This window comes from Microtus oregoni, unplaced genomic scaffold (genome assembly GCF_018167655.1).
Source record: "Microtus oregoni isolate MIOR12 unplaced genomic scaffold, Mior012 000042F_ref0000377, whole genome shotgun sequence".
Taxonomy (NCBI): Eukaryota; Metazoa; Chordata; class Mammalia; order Rodentia; family Cricetidae; genus Microtus; species Microtus oregoni.
In genome coordinates, this window is record NW_024543209.1 from 20,518,589 (window position 1) to 20,541,415 (window position 22,827).

A 22,827-nucleotide genomic window follows, 5' to 3' on the forward strand; every position below is an offset into this window, starting at 1 on the left:
AGCTCTCAGAGATCCACCTGCCTCCTTCCATGTGCTAGGATTAAAAGCATCCTTCCCCATGCCTGGCTAAGGTATAATTGTTTCAAAAATATTTATATCATCAGAATACAAATCAAATTTATATGGAAATTTAAAATTTCTGCTTAATTAACTATGACCTTGGACAAGTTACCCAACATTGTAGGCCTCAGTTCCCTCTATGTGAAATGAAAACAAAATGCTACCTTACAGGTTGGCTGAGGGAACCACAGAAAGTACATACTGAGTGAGGACAGTAGCAGCCATTTGGGAGGAACTGGGAAAACAGAAACTCTCATGGTATTTGCCTCAGAACTGAGGAAATAAATATAAACACAAAATACAAGAAAAGCTCAAAGCATGCCTGACCCCCAAGTGTATTTCATGATTGAAATACTTTGAAAGGACAAGGTTACCACAGAAAACCGCCTTAGTCTACTACCCCCCCCCCCCCCACACACACACATAAAGAGATTCAAACTGAATCTGAGCATCAGTGGAAGGGCTGACGTTCCTGGGAACACATGCAATGGCAATGGCAACAGCTAATTTCTATTGTGAATTACATTCACTTTTTAAAAGATTTATTTTTATGCGTATGAGGTTCTGCCTACATACATGTCTATGCACCACATGCATCTGGTGCCTTCATAGGCCAGACGAGGGTGATGGATCCCTAGAGTGTAGACAGTAATTAGAGCTCATATGGGCGCTACAAAGCAAACCCAGGTCCTCTGAAAAGGCAATCAGTTTTCTTAATTGCTGAGCCATGGCTCAAGCCCTGAATGGCATTTTTTTTAATTCACATACCAATTTAAAAAACAAAACCACCCCTGTACTGTATTCATTGATACCCTAACAGTCAAGTTATAAAACATACAAATAATATGGATGTAAGATTCCAGTGTTTCCCAACACAAACCACTGAACAAGGATAATTCTAATAACAAATTGACATAAATGCCAATCTTCCACTCAGGCCTCACATAAAAATGAAAAAAAAAATAAAAAAACGAACTAGCTATATCATCTAAGTTGTTGGTAAATATAAGGTGAAATTTCAATTGCCTTTTATATGAAAAACCTTAGACTTTGTGCAGGTTCTATTTCTTGTATGTCTGTGGACATCGATCTTTTTTTTTTGAAAAAGGGCTTCACCTTGTAACCCAAGCTGGCCTGGAACTCACAATGATCCTCCTGCCTATGCCTCTCCATTGCTGGAACTACAAGTATAAACCACTACCTGACTGGATATGTTTAAATACCCATTAGGACTTTCGTGTCCATTAGGCATCAACACAGAAACTCCAAGGGTTTTTTTTGTTTGTTTTACTCCAGGATTTAAATAGTCATTTTCATTTACCTATGCTCCCTTAGAGTGTCTGTCACTTTAGAGTTGGAAGAGCCGTCAGAATTCAGGAGTTTGCCCCCTCCCAGCCTTGTGGGACACTCCACTGCCACAGGCTGCTCAGAACCACACATCCAGTTTACAGCAGGACTGTCTAATAGCTGAGATCTGTGTCCTTTCCCGTTGTTTCCCGACTCCCTTTCAGTAGTGATGTTTGATAGAAAGATCAGGCTCGTTGTCAAGACACAAGCGAGCCTGAAATGGTATTTCCATTTCCTCATCTGCAAACACAGCCCTCTGTGTCTCTTTACACTGGGAACTGCAATCTGAGGGTCCTGCCTGCCACGGCTCAGAGTCTACATCTACTTTGCACTGGTAAATTTTCCTGTCATATCTGTAACCTTGTCACTCTTTGTAACTGATAGAGGTGGCATAAGTATGAAATAATATCATCTTTATTGAAATAGAAGAAAGCCCATAACATTAAATCTACCTTAAATTAGTCTTAAAATTGCTGTAGAATGCACTCTTACTTTGCTCATATTATGAATTACCTTACACTTTCCATATGTTAAAAAATTTCACAAATACGTTTCATAAGATCGAGATCCATTTGTCAGGAGAGACCCGAACACATGCTTAGGATGGTAGCTATGTAATGTGATGAGTATTTCAATTAGCTTATCAACATATCAGATCTCATACCTTAAATATATACAGTTTATTTTTGGTCAATTATTCCTTAGCAAAGCTAGAAAAAGGGAAGTCTGAAAAAAAAAAAGCCCTCCTGTTTTCACTTATTCAAATCCAGTCTATCCTGGTCTGATTCTATTGCTGAAATAAACACCATGGCCAAAAGTGACTTGAGGAGGAAAGATTTTATTGGCTTGCACACCCCAATCATGGGGAAATCAGGGCAGAAATACAAATCAGGAGCCTGCAGGCAGGAACTGAAGGAGAGACCATGGAGGAACAGTACTTACTAGCTTGCTTGGCCTGCTTTGTTTATATGCCCAGACATCTGCCCACAGTGAACTGAACCTCCCCCATCAATCAGGAATCAGGAAAATGTCCCACAGACTTATCGACAGTCTAATCTGATGGAGGCAATTCCTCAGTTGAAATTCCCTCTTCCCAGAACTGTCTAGGTGGCAATAACTAGTCAGAATTAGATAACTAGTAGATGCCAGATAGCCACCTCTGTCCCCAAGGCCAGGCACACTTTAGCACGTGGCCCTCTTCTGCAGAGCTCCCAATGCTAAGCTGCTCTCCTGGAATACTAGCCACCACTCAGCTTCACCACTCAGCTTCACCAGTTGCCGTAACTCCCCCGAAGCCAAGCCCCTTAAGGCCAATGGGTAGCACTTAACCCATAGGAAATAATCTAGGTCAGTGATGGAAATTAGGGTGACCTTAAAGCTCAAATGATGTGTCATACACATAAGAGCCATAAACAGTCACTTGACTCAGAGATCCATTCCCATGGCCACACATGACTCTTCACATCTGCCTGGAAATGCCTGTATAAACGCAACGAAAATAATCTCACAGCCCTGTCATAGGCGTCCACCTTCCTGCTCTCCTAAGACTTTCTTCAGTTCCTTACTGTCCCCTGCCAGGAACACCCAGGGGCCAAACATAAAGGGCCTCAGCTCTCTCTCCTCCCTATCCCTCCATCAAACCCACCTGCCGTTCCCAGCCCTGAACACTTCCAACCTTGTCTCTGTCTTCTCTGCCTTCTCCACTGTCTAGGCCACTTCCCACAGCAGGGAGAATTGTATCAATATGAGAAATAGATTTCCAATCTCTTTCTTAAGCTTACTGATAGATTCTTGTCCTTTTAACACACCAAGAGGGATAGAAAGATAACTCAGGTGTTACTAATGTTCTTGATGGGGACATAATTTAGTCACCAGCACCCATGTTGGGTAGCTCATAACTGCCTATAACTCCAGCTCCAAAGGGATCTGATGCCTCTGACCCCCAGTCACTTACACTCACGTGCACACACCTACACACAAAAAATTAAAACTAATAATCTTGAAAAACTAGCCCAAAGGGACAGGAATGGTGTAGAGCACCCATAAGCCCAGCACTCAAGAGAGGTGGGACAAACACCTCAACCTTGAGACTAGCATGTTCTACGTAGTGAGCGCCAAGTCAGTCAGAGCTACATCAGGAGATCCTGTCTCTAAAACAGAAAGACAGATAGACAAATAAGGCCCAGTACTTACCTATTTCTACGTGTGTTGAGAGGCCACAGGATGAAATTCTAGAGCAGAAACAAGACAGCAGGAGCAGCAGGCCCGACCACAGCTTGCCAGTAGACATGTTGTCATCTCTCCCCAGCTGCTCTGCTAATGTGGGGACAATCCAGGCTGTAGCCAAACTGTGACTCCAAGCTGCAGGCAGAGACTCGGTGTGTTCCCTCTACACAGGAAACCAGGCCTCGTTTCAAAATAGTACTGTTTTCCAATAAAATCAACAGATCAACCACTGTTTAGCTTTTCCAGAACAGCAAACAGACGCCTAAGAGGTGAGAGAAAGCAATCTGCTGGGATCAACAAAGCCTCTTTACCATCCCAGCCACCAGATTTCCCCTCCACACACCACTGGCACGGCAACCCAAACTTGCCTTCAAGTTGTTTTCTAAACAAGATACTTGCCTGTGCTGGTTGATGGCCACTCCATTAGACTGCCGCCTCCTCCTCCATGGGCAGCATCTTGGGCATCCTCTGCTCACACTTAACAGAGTTTCCTCATCCTCCCAAGCCCCAAGTGCATGCTGGGAAAGCTTTTATGGTGATCACCTAGAACCGGCTTCTCTTTTTGTATTTGGCAACAGATACTGACACCTCTCTGTGTTGCACAACCCCAGCCACTCCTGGCCTTCTACTCCGGTTCTTCCAACAGGACTTACCTGAGATGTGTTGCAAGGAAGGATTCCTGCAGCCCAAAGATACTGACTGCACCTGGGAGGTGGAGGCAGGAAGCAGATTAGGGTGAAGAGACAAGGGTCTGGACAATGCTGGGCTCAGAATATACTCATCACGAAGCAGCCAATCAGCAACAGGCAGAGCAAGGGAAGCAATTCGGGTCATTCATGGACGTAAATGACGCTGATCTTAACTCGCAGACAATGCATTGTATGTGCTGGAGGCAGGGAGTGCTCCCAAAGGACTGGAGGAGGCAGCGTTCATTCTCGGGCTAAGCAAGGGGAAGAGATGAATAAACAAAAGGCAGGATAATTTAAGTTGGCTGGCTGCCAGGCAGAGTTTGTAATCTTAACTCGTCCCCATTCAAACCCCAGGAAATGAATTCTGTAGTTCTCCTACACCTAGGGACACGGGGCTTCACTGCTTCTAACTACTTTTAAGCCACAGGCTAAAAGTCATTTTCTTGTTTTGTTTTGTTTAATTTGGCTAGCAGGGTGTTTATAAACTTACACCACTTTGTTTATTTTTAGCTTTGTCAATGGGATTTCATGTATGCCAGAATAGCTCTGACCTTATTATGTCGCCAGGGATGACCTTAAATTCCAGATTCTCCTGCTTGTACCTCCCAGTGTTCGAACTGTAGGTATGAGCCAGGATACCTAGCCAGATTAACTTTTTTAAGTGAGTGAATTCACATATAAATCTAGAATTTTAGTTCTCTACACAAAACAAACTAAAACCTTCAAAGAACTGACTTCCTGAACCAACATTCCTCCATGATATTACAGTCAAGTGAAGTGGAAGCCAGTTGTCCCTTCAATGAATATGCCCTCCTCAGTGTCCTCTTGTACTAACCATCCACACGAGCATGTCCCCCAGACCACTCTGCCTGCAGGAGTCTGAGTTGGCGCCCCTCTCACTCTGAGCCTCCTTCAGGTGAGGTGGCAGTGATGGCAAAGCAGGACTTGAGTAAACTGTAGAACACCCAAGAGTAGCCCGTCAACCACAGAAAATCCGGCGTGGCTGCTCACACTGTAATCCCAGCACTCTAAAGGCAGAACGGGGATTTAGAGAAATTCGAGGTTAACCTGGACTACACCGAGACCCTCTCTGAAAAGCAAAGGGCTGTCAAGATGGCGGTGTGTGAAGGCATTTGCTGCCAAGCCTGATGACCTGAGTTCAATCCCCAAGTGAGAATCTATTCCCCACTCACAAACACAAGTAAATAAATGCAGTAAAAATCTTAAAACAACAGAAAAGAAAGCAGAAAGAGGACTGCCAAGGATACCAGGGGGGGAAAAATCCTTTCTAAAAGGGCTAAGCAGATACCAGAAAACCAAGCCATACAAAAGCACCAGAGAAAGAAGTAGCTTCCATTACTAACCAACACTAATATCAAATTTCTTGTGTATTTTGTACATTTAAAGTTTAGAATGACTTTATTTATTAATGCAATAAAAAGGAAAGGAAATCTTCACTTAGTACAATGTAATGGTTATGCGAGAATCTTTTTTGGAGTTTTTATGAAGTTTGCGTTACGTTGTAGCCATGAAAACAGGATTGCATGTTTCTCTTCAAGCTATGACTTTAAGAGAAAGCTAAGCTATAGTTCTGTGTCCAGAGAACAATCTGATACGCTGGGAGATGGTTAGTCACTCAATCACAAGCACGAGGACCCGAGTTTTCATCCTCACCATCCTGTAAAAGCCAGGCACAGTGATACACATCTGTAACCCCAGTGCGGGGGAGGCAGAGGCAGGCAGATCCCAGAAGTTCATTAGTCAGCTAGTCTAATTAAATCAGTGAGTTATAGGCTCAGTGAGAGACCATGTGCAAGTTATCAAAACATGTTTCTGCTTCTCTGTGATTCAGAGACAAGGAGAGTTTCCACCTTATTAGACCATCATGGGCATTGGATGGGGAAATATACAATTCATGTTTAATGGAGATTAGTATACAGTAAGGGCAATATATGTCCACAACTATTATCCAGAAAAAAATTCCCCCTCAAATTCACCATGGATTTCTATTATTTTTCTTTGTTGATTTCTGTTTTGTTTGTTTTTTTGTAGTACAGGGGATCAAATCCGGAGCTTCCTTTGTTCTGGGCAAATATCCTACCACTGAGCTACAACACAAGCCCACTTAGGTATGCAGTGTAAGACTCGGGTAGTCAGTGTAAGATTGTTTCTAAACACTTAAATACAGATATAAAGCAAAATTTGATGAAGCCTTTGAAATAAAAACAGGTCTCTATGTGCAGATAAATGAGGTACAATATTTTTTCATAAGGCACACATATAGTATAGGCTATTTCAAACCCCCTATGGAGCAGAGTTATGCCTTGATTTCTTTTGTTTTTTTAAGTGTGTGTGCACACACATGCGTACCAATGAGGGTGAATGCAGGCATATCTGTGGAGGTCAGACAACAAGTTTCAGGAATCTCTCTCTCTCTCTCTCTCTCTCTCTCTCTCTCACACACACACACACACACACACACACATACACACACAGACAGAGAGAGAGAGAGAGAGAGAGAGAGAGAGAGAGAGAGAGACGTCCCTTGTTGAGGTAGGGTCCCTCGAGGCAGGGTCTGCTTCTCTGAGTGGTCCAGGCTAACTGGTGCTTCCTATCTTCACCTCCTGTCTTGCCACAGGAGTGGTGGGATTGGCAGATATCTGCACTGTATCCACCTCTTTATGTGGTCCTGGAGATTGAACTTGGGTCCTTCGGCTTGGGAGGCAAGCACTTTTACCCATGGGCCATCTTCCCAGGCCTTCCTTGAATTCTCGGTCTCCTTGCCTCTACACGTGATGCAGGTGTGAGCCACCAGACCCAGCTTTAGATGTAATTTCGACTAGAGCAGCTCATTTCTCCCGTAGTCTAATATATCACTGACATTACAGGACCAGGACAGCAGCTGGGGAAGTGGACAAAGCCAGGGACTGAGGCCTTAGGAACTGCTCAGCAGGTAAAGGTACCTGCTGCCAAGCCTGATGACCTAAGTTCAAGTCCTGAGACCCACATGGTAGAAGGAGAGAGCCAATCTGGCAACCCTCCCCCTCTCCACAGAAATAAATATGTTTTAAAGGCCAGGAACTGAAAACTAATGGTTCCCAGGAGCATATGGAGAAAAGGGAAGCCATCCTCCCTTTCCCAGTGAATTTCTCCTAAAGGTCCTAGTGAGCATACCTACCCAAGGTCTGGGAGACACCAGAAGGCTGGCAGGAATTGTTCCCACTCTAAAGGGAGCTTGGGGGGGGGGGGGGGGAGGAGAGGAAGGGGGAGGGCACAAAACAGTATGGGACGTGGGGCGTGCCACTTCTCAGACTATAGGGACTGTTATCTTGGTGAACTCCGTCCTTCATCAAATAAGTAAATAAATGGCAGTTTTACTGCAACATTGGTGTGAAGATTAATACAGCAAGATTCCTTTCCCTTCTCACTTTAAAAGAGAGAAACGCTGAGTGGTAGGCTCCTAGGTATCACTCCTGCGGTGCCTGGAGGGCCAGCCAGCTGAGAAGGGGAATAGGAAGGGCTTCAGACATCTTCTCAAGTTAGGGGTGGTGACACATGCCTGGAACCCCAGCACTTGGATTTGCTAAGTTCAAGGCCAGCCTGAGCTACATGGTGCCTTTGAGGTCAACTCTGGCTGCAGAATGAAATCCTGGTTTTGCTTTGTTTTGTTTTGTTTTTAAGTTAGAAAGGTGGGTAGTAGGGGAGAGGGTAAGGGAAAGCAGGAGGGGGGGGGAGAGAGAGATAAAGAGACAGAAAGACACACAGAGAGAATAAATTCTGGACTGGAAAGTGAGATTCACAGCTGATTTCAAGTTTGGGGCCTACAGCGATTAAGACCTGTTCTGAAGGAAAGCCCAGACTAGGTAGAATGGACTGTTAGTAGAGCTCCCCCTATAGGCAGCAGGAGAAAACGCCAGATTGGGATAGCCACAGAGGCCCTTCATATCTTGACTCCTCTTCCCAATCCCCTCAACAAAATAGAGGACAAAAATAGTAAACAAACACAGGCACATGTGTGTGCACACCATCTGCACACATAATTAAATGCTGTTGTTACAACTTCTGCCAGATATGACTGGCACAAAGCTAGAAGGCTCTGACTCAGCAAAAGACAAAGTCCATGGTTAAAAGGTCATCGTAGGCATTTTGCAAATACAGTACCCTAACTGGGACATGCAGCTCTTGCCTGTAACCCCAGAACTCTAGGAAGGAAGGCTGCGAGATGTAGGTCTTCCTTCTACTAGGGTACATAGTCACGTTTTCTCAATAATTATTATCCTTTTATTAATAAGAGAAAACCATACGTGCTTTAGAAAGGCCAGCAAGACACTTTCACACAATCTACAGTAATTGAAAATGAACACGAGAAAATGTTAAGTCGTGGCATCTTAAAATAATGCATAGGGGCGATGGTGGCGCACGCCTTTAATCCCAGCACTCGGGAGGCAGAGGCAGGTGGATCTCTGTGAGTTCGAGGCCAGCCTGGTCTACAAGAGCTAGTTCCAGGACAGGCTCCAAAGCTACAGAGAAACCCTGTCTCGAAAAAAATTAAAAAAAAAGAAATACTTATTAAAGGGGGGGGGGCTGGAGAGATGGCTCAGTGGTTAAGAGCATTGCCTGCTCTTCCAAAGGTCCTGAGTTCAATTCCCAGCAACCACATGGTGACTCACAACCATCTGTAAAGAGGTCTGGTGCCCTCTTCCGGCCTGCAGGCATACACACAGACAGAATATTGTATACATAATAAATAAATAAAATAAATATTTAAAAAAAAATATTGAGTTGCATTTGACCCCCAAATTCTGAGCACGGACCTGCTATTTCTTTTATCCAAATTAACTTGGGGTTCCTTGTTGCTGTAAAGTTTGAGATGTATCCAGAGAATGAAGATGCTGTTTGGGGTGATTTGCTATGTTCAATCCTCACATCCTATTGCTAATAATAATAATAATAATAATAATAATAATAATAATAATAATAATAATAATAATGTCTCACTACGTAGCCCTGGTTGACCTTGAACTCACAGAGAACCTCCCACCTCTGCCCCCCAAAGCCTGGGGTTAAAGGTCTGGGCCTTGATTGTTTCCATTTACTAGTTGGCCAGACTTCAGCCTTGCAAGTTGCTTGACCTACAGCAGCTAGGACATGCAGCATACGAATCTACTTGCAAAGATCCACCAGAGGAAATATGCAAAAAAGCATGCAAGGGGAATGCCTGAGCCTCACTTCGACCCGACCCTGGTTGAATGGTTTACCCCATATCTCAGTACTCAGGAGCACCCTGCTTCGAATTCATGAAGAAGGATATGAAGAAAAGCATGCAAAGGACAGATTACCGAGCTGCACTTCGCCCCTCATCGAATAGTGGTCCCCAGTCCCAGTGTTCAAGAGCTGCAGCATGCAGAACCTCTATATTAGCCTTGGTTAACATATTGCCGGGGCTCCTGTCACCGTTAAGACCTAAGAAATGCCAAGTGAGCACCCGACCCCGGGAAAGGTGGCTTTATGTGCGCAAGTTCATTTTACTAGCAGGCCCGCGGGGAGCACAGGCCGGTTTAGAACCATGCAGCTCCTGGAGCACAGGGAGGGGGCGCTCTCGGCGTCCCCGCCACCCTCAGCGGCCGTCCCCGTCGCCAGCCCCGCCACCCTGCGCGTCCCCGTCGCCGCGCTCCCGCTTTCCCGCGACCCCTGAGCTCCTGCTCACTCGCTTGCCTGTCCCTTGCCTCTGTCGCCGCCACTGCGGGGCCATGGCGACCCGCTTTCTGCTGCGGAGTTTCTGGGCCGCTCGTCCGGCGCTACCGCCTTCCGGCCGCTGCCGCCGCCCGGAGCCCGCGGGAACCCAGCGTCGCAGCTACGCCCGCGGCCCCGCTGGCCTCCCCGCCGACCTACTCCGCGGGGACAGCTTCGTGGGAGGCCGCTGGCTCCCGGCCCCCGCCACCTTCCCGGTACACGACCCGGCCAACGGCGCCACACTGGGCACCGTGGCCGACTGCGGGGTGCCCGAGGCCCGCGCAGCCGTGCGCGCCGCCTACGATGCCTTCTGCGGCTGGAAAGGGGTCTCTGTCAAGGTGAGAGCGCTGTCAGGTGCAGGCTCGGCCTCTGGGGGAAGCAGATACCCAAAGTGAACCCAGCGCGTGACACCCCCAGCCCAGTTCCCCGGGGTACACAGAGCAACAACAAAAAGACACAAATAAGTTTGGAGCTTGGGATCGGTGCCCACCATGTTGTCAGATCCCCCGTTTTCAAATCTCAAATAAGAGAGAAGAATAGGGGTGCATAATAAAAGTGAGCTGAATACTGTTAGCTCTCTCTACCTCTCCTGTGAGTGAGTGTGTGTGTGTGTGTGTGTGTGTGTGTGTGTGTGTAGAAGGGGCAGGAGAGAGAGCACTATATATGGGAGCTATAGGTAGAGGCTGTATATCTGTACGTGTAGGCTGCACGTGGAGCTGTTTGTGTAGGGGTTGTGTCAAGGACACTGAGAAAGGCTGTGTGAGCTTTGTTCAGGGGAGAGAAAAGCCCAGGTGCAGTCTCTGATTTTCAGTCTTAATGGGAAGGGCTGTCACTTGGGTGGACAATGAGGGGATAGACGGTAAGACAGAAAACTAGTTTAGAAATTTTCTTCCTCCTTCATGTATGATGTTACCCCTGCAGTCAACACTGAAATCATGGCTTCCCTATCATTCACAACCTCCCTGAAAATAGGTGCCTACTGATAAGGGCAGAAACCCCAGAGTCTTAACATCCACCCACTCAAGGGGGAGTTACTGAGCGCTGGCTACCTGTCACATATTTCTGGGGTGCTTGGAATGCTGAGCCAAAGAAAAGCAGGATGGGCAGGGGAGCTGGAGTCCAGCCCTGAAGAGGCACTTGCTGCTTTGAGAGAACTGGGTTCAGTTCTCAGCCCTCCCATGGTGACCCTTTAACAGCCTGTTCCAGGGAATGGCAGGGACTCAGAAGGTGCACATACATACATGCAGGCAGAGATCCAGCCTCTTGTAGAGCTCTTGTGATGCATTGTGTTCTTGGGATCCAAACTACAAACAATAAACACCTTCCTCAGCAAGAAAGTGTGTTGAAGGTGATGGATAATATGGGGAGCAAAGACACAGGCAGGCCCAGAGGTCAGAGGTCAGGAAGAAGGACCAGGAGCAGAACAGAATACAGGTCTGTGAGGATGTCACAGCAAAGTACTGTTTGGGTGGCTTAAAAAGTGACAGAATTGTGTCTCCCTGCTATTCTGGAGGTTAGAAGTCAGAGGTTGTGCTGGCTAGGGTTATGTCAACTTGACACAAATTAAAGTCATCTAAGGGGAAGGAACTTCAATTGAGAAAATGCCTCCATAAGATCAGGTTGTAGGGAAATCTGTAAAGCATTTTCTTAATTAGTAGTTGAAAGGGGAGGACCCAGCCCATGGTGGGTGGTGCCTTCCCTAGGCTAGAGGTCCTGGGTTCTGTAAGAAAGCAGGCTGAGCAAGCCATGGGGAACAAGCCAGGAAGCAGCACCCCTCCATAGCCTCTACATCAGCCCCTGTCTCCAGGTCCTGTCCTTTTTGAGTTCTGGCCCGATTTCCTTTGATGATGAACTATGATGTGAAAGAGTAAACCAAATAAACCCTTTCCTCCCAACTTGCTTTTAGGTCGTGGTTGTTTGTTGCAACAACAGAAACCCTAAGACAGGACAAAATGGCGGCAGGCCTGGCTTCTTCCTGAGGCCTCTTTCCTTCGCTTGTAGACTTTGTTCTTGGTTCTGTCACCATCACCTTCTTCTGGGACCAGTTGCTGATTTAGGGCCTAGCTGAACTTTATTTTGCGGGGGAGGGGAGCGGTTTCCATACAGGGTTTCTCTGTGTAGCCCTGGCTGTCCTGGTACTAGCTCTGTAGACCAGGCTGGCCTCGAACTTACAGAGATCTGCCTGCCTCTGCCTCCTGCGTGCTGGGTACCTAGCTAAACTTAATCACCTCTTTAAACTTTATCCCCAAGCATGGTCTCATTCTGAGGCACTAATGAGGAGGATCTAGACGTCAACACCTAACTCTAGAAGGGGACACATTTCCTCATATAACTTCAAGGTCAGCCTTCCTTAGGATGTAAGGACTAAGAGAGGTAAGGGGGAATCCTGAACTACGCAGAAACATGGCTACTTGGTTTCCAGAACAGCAAGGAGGTCCTTGTGGCCCATAGTGGACCAAGAACTAGGAAGGAATGCAGGAAGCTGTCATAGAGGCGGCGGAGAAGGGGCTGCTTCCGTCAGGACCTGTGGACCATCCAAGGACTTCCAGCTTTACTTTGACAGAGTGCGTGGACAGGAATACCCCAACCCTGATGCTGATGAGAGGCTGTAAGAGGGCCCTGGTAGAAACAGGCCTGTTAAGAGGCGCTATTGACCTGCCTTTGTCTTTTGTTTGTTTGTTTTTATTAATAAGGAAATTCCTGGGGCAGGCTAACTTTATAAGGAAAATAATTTTGCTCTTCCTATGGATTTAGCTGGTAGAAAACGAAGATGAATAACAGCCTGTACTGTTTGGAGGTCTGTGGGCTAACAGCTCCAGAAGATTTAACCCATTCCTGGCACTGAGCTCCTTATTTGTTAGCCTGTGGTACCCAGTAAGGGCACTGTTAGAGAGTAACTTCATTTCAGTCAGTCAGTCTGTCTGTCTGTCTGTCTATGGGACTTCTACAGTAGAAGATAAGCTTCCAATGACTTCTTTAAAAAGGATTTTAGTGTCATTTAAGGCTATGGCCAGTGCTATTGGTGATCTCCTAGACCTTGATGGTAAGACCCATTCCCAGCACTGAGGAGGTTAAGTACATACCATGTATTTGAGTCATAGCACATGGAGGTATCAAGCTGGTTCTGATCTAGAAGCTTCATCTCTACTGGATATATCTGTCACAGTGCTGGGCAGTGTACACTGATGGACTTTTTGTCCACTTGACACAAGTAGGGTTATCTAGGAAAAGGGAATCTTAATAAGAGTATGATTGGCGTGTAGGCAAGCCTGTAGGGCATTGTCTTGATTGATACGAGATGTGGGTAGTACTGCCCCTGAGTAGGTGGCCCTCGGGTATGTAAGAAAGTAGACTGAGCAAGCCATGAAGGGCAAGCTAGTCAGCAGCACTCCTCCGCCGTCTCTGCCTCCAGGCTTCTGCCTCCAGTTCTTGCCCTGACTTCCTTCGATGACTGCCTGTGAGGCAGAAGTGTAGGATGAAATAAGCTCTTCCCCAAACTGCGTTTGGTCATGGTGTTTTAGCATAGCAATAGAAACATATATTGCTGTGACAGACCTGGCCCTGCGTTTGGGGGAGGATTGTGGTACCATTGGAACTTTGGCTGGAAAAGCTGTTGAGTGCTCAGAACTCACTGGGCTGCTCTGTAGGAGTCTGGAAAATAATGTTGAAAGCAATAAAGATGATGGGGGCCTAGAATGTGAAATTGCAGAGGGAAGTTTCAAAGTTCCTTAACGACTCTATCAATGCCTTTTAGGTGGTATTTTGAATTAAGAACTACTAAAGCAAAGTTTTTGCTTTTCTGCAGCAATCAATGCTGGTCAACAGGAGCTGAGAAATTAGTGGTGGTTAAAAAGAGCCCAGCAAGTTGGGCATAGTGGTGCACACCTTTAATCCCATGTAGAGGCAGGTGGATCTCTGTGAGTTTGAAGCTCTACAGAGTGAGTTTCAGGACAACCAAGGCTACACAAAGAAACCCTGTCTTGAACAATCAAAAGAGAGATAGAGAGAGAGGGAGGGAGGGAGGGAGAGAGAGAGAGAGAGAGAGAGAGAGAGCAACAACAGTAGATGCAATCTTCTGGTGAGTATTTCCTTGAGGTTAGCATACAGTGACAGTGGCCCAGAATTGGATGGGGCTGCATCTTACACTGAAAGCCAACTTTGGTAATGTATAAGAGTTTGTGGTACTGTTTTGAAGTCATGAAGGATCATTGAGAGTGGAGGCTTGATGCTGTATGGCAGGACTGGAGTCCCTAAAGAAAGACCAGGAGAGCCACTGGTAAAGAAGGTACAGCCTTAGTTGCATGAGAAGTCCGAGGATTGAAGGGGTCGTAAAGAAAAGTTGAGTCATGGCACCATGTGGCAGGGTCAGAGTCCCCAAGGAGAGCCTAGGAGAGGCTATTGGTGAAGGTGCAGTCCATTCACATCAGGACAACTCAGCGATTGGAGATGCCAATACGATGATGGGATGGCCACCAGGGACAGTAGCAGCTGTGGTGTAGAGCCAACTTGAGCCTGTGACATAAGCTGTATGTGCTGTGGCTGACGGAGCTGGAGAATGGCCGCTGCCAAGCCCAAGATCATAAGCTCCAGATGTCTGACACCGAGCTCAGCACAGCTGGACTTTGGTTTTGCTCTAATCTGATTGGAACTATGCCTGGTTTCTTTCCTCTTATAATAAAAAGCATTGAACTTATTTTCAGTTTATAGGAGCTAACAGTTAAGAGATTTTGGAATTTTACAAATATTTGGATATTTAGAGAGATTGGGGGTATTTTAGAGAGAATTTTGATGTTTTAGAGAGATTTGATGTTTTAAAGAAACTGAACTTTCAACGTGTTGAATTTGTAAAGACCACGAAACTCTTAAAAGTAGAAATGCTTTTACGTTGTGAGATTTATATGACCGTGATATCCAGAGAGCAACGAGAAGAAGATGTGGCCTAAGTGGTGTGTTTGTGTGTGAGGTTGACAAGCTGTCAGTTGTTATGTCAACTTGACACAAGGTGAGTCATCTGGGAAGAAGGAATCCTAATCAAGAAATACGTCCGTAAGACTGGCCTGTAGGACATTTTTATGACTGATGATGGATTTGGAAGGGCCTAACCCACTGTAGATGGTGTCACCCTGGGCATGTGGTTCTAGGATATACAAGAGAGTAGGCTGAGCAAAGCACAAGGAGCAAGCCAGTGAGTAGCACTCCCTCATGGCCTCTGCATCAGCTCCTGTGTCCAGGTTTCTACCTCCAGGTCTATCGAGGTTTATGCTGGGGTTAGCCAGCCCCCTAAACTTCTCAGGATGCAGAAGGATCGCTATACAAACAAAAACTGATGAAAGATATCTGAGGGTGAATGAAATAAATTAACGCACATAAATATTTTCTTCGTGTTCTATTTATTCTTTCTATGCTCTCTCCACTGCTCTCTCAATCTTTCCCTCTTGCTGTTCCTTTTTGATGCTCCTCTTCGATGTTCCCTTTTTGTCCTTCCCTCTTGATGTTTCTCCCAATTCCACAGGTTTACAGTTTATATACTCACACAGACATAGCTAGCAATTGCATAGGCGATAGCAATGGTACCAAGCATGCTTTTCTTAGGGCTAACAAGATGGACGGAGACTAACAAAGTAGGCACCTTATGACTCAGAAGGGGCGTGGCTGTGAGGCTCCCCTGTAGATGCTGGGAGGATTAGAATGGTGCTTGACCCCTGGGCTGTATCCGCTGGCACCCGGGTGAGAAGGAATTCCTTTCTCTGGGGCTGGTTTAGCGACCCAAGCTTTTTTTTTTTTTTTTCCCTGTTTATTTTTGGGGTAAACAGCTAATTTCCTAGACTAAGACCTTGTGTCAAATGAAAGGTGAAGGTGAGTACAGAATATTAATAGCTTGTTAGGGTAGAGCAAAGGCCAGTAGGTTATACTTTCCTGAGTTGGCTGTGAGAAAATTCAGGGCAACCCAGACCTGCTTATCAAAGAGCAGACATACTGTCTCTCTGCTAGGGGCCTCCTGCTCAGGGCTCCTTTCTTGTCAATAATGATAACTGTGGGGGTCTAGTTTTGTGTAAATTTGACTATTAGAACAAAGGTTTGCCTGAGTGAGTACTTTCACACCTGGGCCCCACTGTTGCCAGTACAGGAAAAGTCAAATTTAAAGAATGATTTATACACTGCTGGGATATTTTGGGGTGAATCCCACTGTGGAAGGGAGGAAGGCTATGACTTCACAAGATTTCTGCAGAACTGACGGGCACTATTCAAAAGACAGGTGTGTTAGGAATATTTCCTAACACGAGCTCCCTGCCAACGCAAAATTCCCAATCAAGCCAAATCAAAACAAGCCAAATTAAGAAATATCCAGGTTTAATGGGAGTTCTGCGCTCTCGGGTGGTCCCGAGGGGGAAACCAGGAAGCCCCACAAATGCAACCCCTGGGAGGAAGAAAGGGAGACCACGTGTTCCTCTTTGGGGGGGGGGGATCACTTAAATACCCTGGGGAATGGTCCTGACCCCACCCCCAGGAAGGGGTCAGGATCTGGCCTGCTGGGATTTGGAGTCCAGACCAGGCCTGGGGGCTGGGATAGATGCGAGGGGCTGGGGCCTAAGCTCCCAACCTGACAAGGTGTTCCCGAAGCTCTGCAAACCAGGTTCCTCACTGCTCCTGTGAATTTGCCTAGTGACTTGTCAGCTGTCCTTTTACTTGTGGCTCACGGCACAGGTCAGGCCATAACTTCTTTTGACGTGGACTGTGAGATGGAATAAACCCTTCCTCCCCAGATTGTTTCGGTCATGTTGTTTCAGCTGGACAGTAGAAATTCTAAGACAGCACTCCACCATAAGAGTAAAGTAATTCTCAGTCTTACCCGGCCTTGAACCTGTCATGATATTTTGTTTGTGTCTTAGCAGATAAAGTTTGCCTGAAGTTCAGAGTGCAGAGCTAAAAGTCACCAGAGGCCAGGGAGTGGTGGCGTACATCTTTTATCTCAGAACTCGGGGCAGACGGATCTCTTTACGTTCAAGGGCACCCTGGGCTGCTCAAAACTGATCCAGTCTGCAAGAGAAACAGAGCTCACACAAAGGTGATATCAGCACATAGGATCACAGGCCTCTAATCCCAGCACTAGGGAGGTAGAGACAGGAGTGATATAGCGGCTGGGCAGAGAGAGGAATATAAGGCGGGAGGAGACAGGAGCTCAGTGCATCCTGAGAAGCCGTGCAGTCTGAGGCAGTCAGTCTGAAGAGGCAGTCTGAGGACAGGATCACACCTTTGGTCTGTGCATTAGTAGAGGAAAGAACTCTCTAGTTGCTGGCTACTCTGCTCTGATCCTTCCGCTTTCACCCCCTTGATAGCTGACTCCAAGTTTTTATTATTAAGACCAATTAGAACTGAGCTACACAACCCTATAAGCTTCAATAACAACTGGTCTGACAAGACATGCCCATGTACAAGTAGTGGCAAGAATATCATGGGCATAGCCAACCACTTTCTGATTGAATTTAAGTCCCACACTGCAAGATGAACCTCATACCTGGCGCCATTGTCAGGCCAAGAACCTCTGGGAGAACCGACTTCTGTTATCCTGCTAAAAGGACATAGTATTAAACTGATTCCTAACGACTTCGTGTGATACCCATAGATTAATGAGTCTTTCAACACTAATCAGAGAAGCTTCTCTTTTCAGTAGATGGTGATTAATACAGATGCCAATGAGTGGCCAAGGCACAGAGAATAAAAGACTACGGGATGCTCAGCCCTAACTGGGACATCTACATTGTATCCCTGTATTGCAACCCCCTCCTCCCAAAACTTGGATACCATTTCAGCAGAGGCAGCAGAAAGACTGTAAGAGTCATAGCTGGAGGATGCGTGCAGCAGGACAGCTATACAGATAAACTTAGAGCAGTTGTGAGCACATACACAAGAAGCCCTGTGCAAGTGCAATGTAGACTGCATCCCAGCAGAGAGCGGGGATGGCGCTTTCATGTCCAGCCCTCACCCAGAAGCTATTTTTTTTTTTAAAGTTTTATTTTTTTTTAATATTTATTTATTTATTTATTTATTATGTATACAGTATACAATATTCTGTCTGTATGTCTGCAGACCAGAAGAGGGCAGCAGACCTCATTACAGATGGTTGTGAGCCACCATGTGGTTGCCGGGAATTGAACTCATGACCTTTGGAAGAGCAGGCAATGCTCTTAACCACTGAGCCATCTCTCCAGCCCCCTACCCAGAAGCTATTGCACTGGATAACTGCTGGAAGAGGGTGAGTCAGGTTTCTTTGAGAGTTTTACTGCTGGTGAGGCAGCCACACCCCGCGGAAGGTCACACATCCAAGAATATACGGAAAGAACAAATTGGACTCAATAGGTGAAGAAACAAAAATAGAGAACACAAAGTTGGTGTGTCTGGGACAATATGATCAAAATATACTATAGGAGATCCTCAAAGAATTAATAAAAATAGGTAAAATATTTTAAAAATAAGTTTACCATTTGAATCTATAATTATAATTAATTAAAGAAGTTAGAATAACAGGCTGAACCAGTTGTTGATTCACACATAAAGTCCAATATCAGCTTGTCCTCATGGATTTGGCCTCTGTGTAAAGACCCTAATGATGGATGACATCATGGTAGGGACATGCCTGATGATATCTTGAGACAAAAGTCTGGAGACAAAGATTCGGTGGCAGAGCTCTCCTCTATAGCAACTCACGGTAGGAAAACTAACTCCAGGGCTGTCAGGATAGGTCAGTAAGTAAAGGCAGTTGCCAGACACATCTGGTGACCAGAGTTCAGCCCCTCAGAAGTCACAGAAAAGGAGAAGAAGAGGAGCAACTCCACAGAGTTGTCCTCTGGCCTCCATGTGCTAAGTGGCACATACGCACCCTTTAAGAATGGTAATAACCAAATATTGAAAACATATCTAGTTCATGTTCCGTGAGTACGACTTTACTCCCTTCTAAGGCCACTCAGACCGCTGAGGAGGTGCTGACTTTAGCAGCATCCCACTGAAGACTGAGCCTCCAGCATGGGAACTGGGAATTGGGGCGTTAGCAACACACTCAAACCATGGTGGAGAACATTGATTGACGTAAGTGGGAGGTCATGATGACTCAAACAAGGCAGAGGTAGTGTCAAATGGTCCCGTGAAGGGTGTAGTTTAACATAGAGCTGACCATCTTCACTGGTGTATTATTAAGGGATGTGTGTGAAATTAATCAATGATGACCCCAGCAGTTTTGGGTCTGGGCAACTATTAAGGGTGAAGTCCCCACCCGCTGCTGGGGAAGAATGTAAGTGGAGCACTGCTGGGTGAGATGCTGGGGGTCAGCTCAGGACCCTTGCCTCTGAGATGGTGAACGGTCCTGTAGACACCCCAGGCAGGGAACTGGATAGGTGAGCTAGAGTTTGAAAGTGAGCCTGGGCTAGAGGGGCAAGTATTAAAGTCACACACTCAGGTGCTGCGTGTGCAATCTGCTACAGGAGTGATGGGAGAGGAGCAGGGGCAGACCTGATCCCTGGACTCACAGTGGCTCTTGAAGATCAAGGGCACCACAGAGTGGTGTCACTGCTCAGAGTACAGGGAACTTTTCTAGTCCTGTAGGCAGCTTGGCAACCAGTGACCTGGTGTTGGGGCCCCTCTGATTCAGCAACATCATCCTGTCATCCAACTGTAGCCTTCATCTTCCAAACTTCAGCTCCAAGATTACAAGAGCCTGGGACCTCTTAGGGGAACTTCGTTCTTGAAGAAGGTATTTCTGGGTGCTGGAACAATACAGAGGGAGAACTTCTGTAGATTCCCCGGAGGAAGCAGTGGAGGACGAAACAGGGAATGAGACTCGCCCTCCTTTCCTGAGTCTGTACTAGCTGTCTCTCCGAGTCTGAACTCACTTCTCTTCCCAAAGCCCACTCACCTCCCACCACCATAACGTATCCTTAAAAGTACACGTTACAGCCCTTTCCGGCGGTGACGACCTCCCTACGAGAACATGCCTCTCGCAAAGGATCTCCTTCATCCCTCACCAGAGGAGGAAAAAAGGAAACACAAGAAAAAGCGCCTGGTGCAGAGCCCCAATTCCTACTTTATGGATGTGAAGTGCCCAGGATGCTATAAAATCACCACGGTCTTTAGTCATGCGCAGACGGTAGTCCTGTGTGTCGGCTGCTCCCCTGTCCTCTGTCAGCCTACATGCGGGAAAGCAAGACTGACAGAAGGATGCTCCTTCAGGAGGAAGCAGCACTGAAAAGCACCGGATTCGAGATGAGTGGGAACCATCCCAATAAACACATTTTGGTATATAAAAAAAAAAAAAAAGTACACGTTACATGTGTAACTTCTGTCTTTGGGCCTGTCTGTCACTCAGCCTTCCATTATCCTCCCTTCTCCGAAGCAGTAGAACTGGTCCACACACCTTGTCATCAGCAAGCGATTAAGGGAGGAAGAATTGAATTTGGCTCACTGTTGAAATAGGAGCAGCGGGGCTGTGTCCTGCACGGCTAGCTTTATACCTGAAATAATTACACGGAAACTGTATTCTTTTAAACACTGCCTGGCCCATTAGTTCCAGCCTCTTATTGGCTAGCTCTTACATATCGATCTAACCCATTTCTAATATCCCTGTAACACCACGAGGTGTCTTACCAGGGAAGATCTTAACCTGCGTCTGTGTCCAGTAGGAGAATCATGGCGACTCCTTCACTCAGCTTCTTTCTCCCAGCATTCTGTTCTGTTTACTCCGCCTACCTAATTTTATGTCCTATTAAAGGGCCAAGGCAGTTTCTTTATTTAACCAATGAAACAACAGATAGAAAGATGACCCTCCTCCATCAGCTCACCATTCAGGGGATTCGGGTTATTGTGGTGGGAAAGGCACGGTGACACACTCCATGATGGCTGGACCACATGGTGGATCTCCACATGTGGCCACTAGACCAGGAAGCAGAAAACAGCACCGGAAGTGGGACCAGGCAGTAGCCCTCAAGCCCCCTCCACTCCACTGTGACTCACCTCTTCCAGCACATCTGCACCTCTTAAAAGGTCCACAAGGTTCCAAGACAGCGCCACCATCTATTCACCAGGTGAACAGACATGAGTTTGCTGGGAGCACTTCCGATTCAAGCTAGAACAGCATGAGAGGGAGGGAACTGATATTTATTGTTTCCCAGAGTGCTGCAAATATGTATACATACATACATATATATGTGTGTGTGTGTGTGTGTGTGTGAAAAAACTCACATTGCCACTATATATATATATAAATATATATATATATAAATATATATAGTGGCAATGTGAGTTTTCTCTCAGAGTTTTGAAAGTCAAAGATCTAACTTAGTTAGCATATTTTCGCTCCTCCTAGGAGCTCTAGGGCACAATTTGCTCCCCTGTCTTTTCCAGGTTCTAGAAGTTTCCCATGTGCCTTGGCTATGGCCTGTTGTTCCTCTGCCATTTGATTTTCCGGTTGCATGCCATCTCCTGACTCTGGCACTCTGTCCTGTTAGCATCTCTCTCACGGCTGCACTGCGCCCACCTGGCAGTCAATCCATGATCACATTAGGCAAGTCCCTTTGCCATCTCAGGTACTTGTCACAAGTTGAGGGACTGAGACTGTGGCTAACTGAAGGTTACGTGCTGTTCCTGGTGCTTCCTAAGTGATGTGTTTAGTCTTTTGAAGATCCTCTGATGTGGACATGTGAGTCGTGTTGTGGATGAAGAGACTAGGTGGCTCTAGTGAAGGATTCGGGCTGGGAACCATGTGTGACATCTGCTCTTCTGCCTTGCCAAAACCCTATTTGAGTTTTGCGGGTCCACACAGCCCCATAGTTTAGGGTGAGCAGGCAATCCTTGAATTATTAGTCAAGTTAGGAATTTTCTGCTTTATGATAGTTTAAGAGCAGTGCTTATTTAGTGGAATTGAGACTTTCGATCTTTTCTTGAATGAGCGGTGTGCAGTGGGGCCTCCCCTTTGATGATTGGCCACAGTAACAAGCCATGGCTTCCAGATGACTGTGCTATGGGCTGAAGCAGCCAGTTCTTGACTTTCTACTATGCTGCTGAGCTAGGCTGCTCAGCCGCACACTTGTGTTAGAAGCATTTTCACTAGGATGTTGTTGGCTACCATTGGGCTATTAGGACATCACTTCATCATAAATGGAGGGGTATCTTTGTCAGCATTCTATTGTTGACAAAAGAATATTATGTTATATTACATTATATTATATTAATGCTATAACAAGATGCTGCCAACTAGGAGCTTAACAAACAAAAATATTCCTCTTAGAGCTAAAGTCTAGAGCCAAAGTGTTCTAGTAGTGGCTCCTTCTAAAGACTGTGAAGGCAAGATTTATTTCAAATCTTTCTGCATGGTTTATAGATGACTTTTTCCCTGTATCTGTTTAGGTGGTGTTTTCTGGATGTTTTGGGATGTCAGTGCCCAAACACACACACACACACACACACACACACACACACACACACGCAAGCACACTTTTTTCTCACTATGTATTCCTGACTGCCCTCAAACCCAGACTGTAGACCAGGCTGGCCTTGAATTCACAGAGATCTCTACCTTCTGAGCACTGGAATTAGAGACATAGATCACCGCACCTACACCACATCTTGTTTTTAGAATGACACCATCCTTGGATATATATTTACCATTGAATTGATACACGCTTGCCCCAAAATTCTGAGTTAAAGCAATCCTCCTGCCTACCTCAGTTTCCTCCTTGGTTTTATGGTGACTTTTCATACATGTGTGTCATTATAACCTTCTCCA

At 46.1% G+C, this 22,827-nt stretch overlaps 3 protein-coding genes across 11 annotated transcripts in view; 2 read left to right on the top strand and 1 right to left on the bottom strand.

The window, feature by feature from the left end:
• Positions 1–10,178, bottom strand: part of Gpld1 (glycosylphosphatidylinositol specific phospholipase D1) — a 53,029-nt gene extending 42,851 nt beyond the window's left edge. The window contains exons 1-4 of one of the 8 annotated variants that reach the window (XM_041632728.1): positions 10,030–10,158; positions 5,158–5,276; positions 4,287–4,573; positions 3,601–3,768 (exon numbers count right to left, since the gene is read on the bottom strand). In XM_041632728.1, coding sequence (XP_041488662.1) covers positions 3,601–3,768; positions 4,287–4,467 — 349 coding nt within the window. In that variant the 5' untranslated portion in view covers positions 4,468–4,573; positions 5,158–5,276; positions 10,030–10,158. Of the gene's footprint in view, positions 1–3,600; positions 3,896–4,286; positions 4,574–5,157; positions 5,277–9,661; positions 9,861–10,029 lie in introns of those variants that run through there. The other 7 variants (XM_041632727.1, XM_041632725.1, XM_041632724.1 and 4 more) reach the window with 7 other exon arrangements.
• Aldh5a1 (aldehyde dehydrogenase 5 family member A1) overlaps positions 10,073–22,827 on the top strand; it is a 33,159-nt gene continuing 20,404 nt past the window's right edge. For both annotated transcript variants that reach the window (XM_041632733.1, XM_041632734.1), the window contains exon 1: positions 10,073–10,393. In XM_041632733.1, coding sequence (XP_041488667.1) covers positions 10,073–10,393 — 321 coding nt within the window. The remainder of the gene's footprint in view (positions 10,394–22,827) is intronic.
• Positions 20,011–20,363, top strand: LOC121434005 (40S ribosomal protein S27-like). Its single transcript, XM_041632736.1, has one exon. The coding sequence runs from the start codon at positions 20,038–20,040 to the stop codon at positions 20,290–20,292; it is 255 nt and encodes an 84-aa protein (XP_041488670.1). The 5' UTR covers positions 20,011–20,037; the 3' UTR covers positions 20,293–20,363.

What these genes read in the sequence shown, in the direction of transcription:
- LOC121434005 (XM_041632736.1), top strand. Translation starts at nt 20,038, where the DNA reads ATGCCTCTCGCAAAGGATCTCCTTCATCCCTCACCAGAGGAGGAAAAA.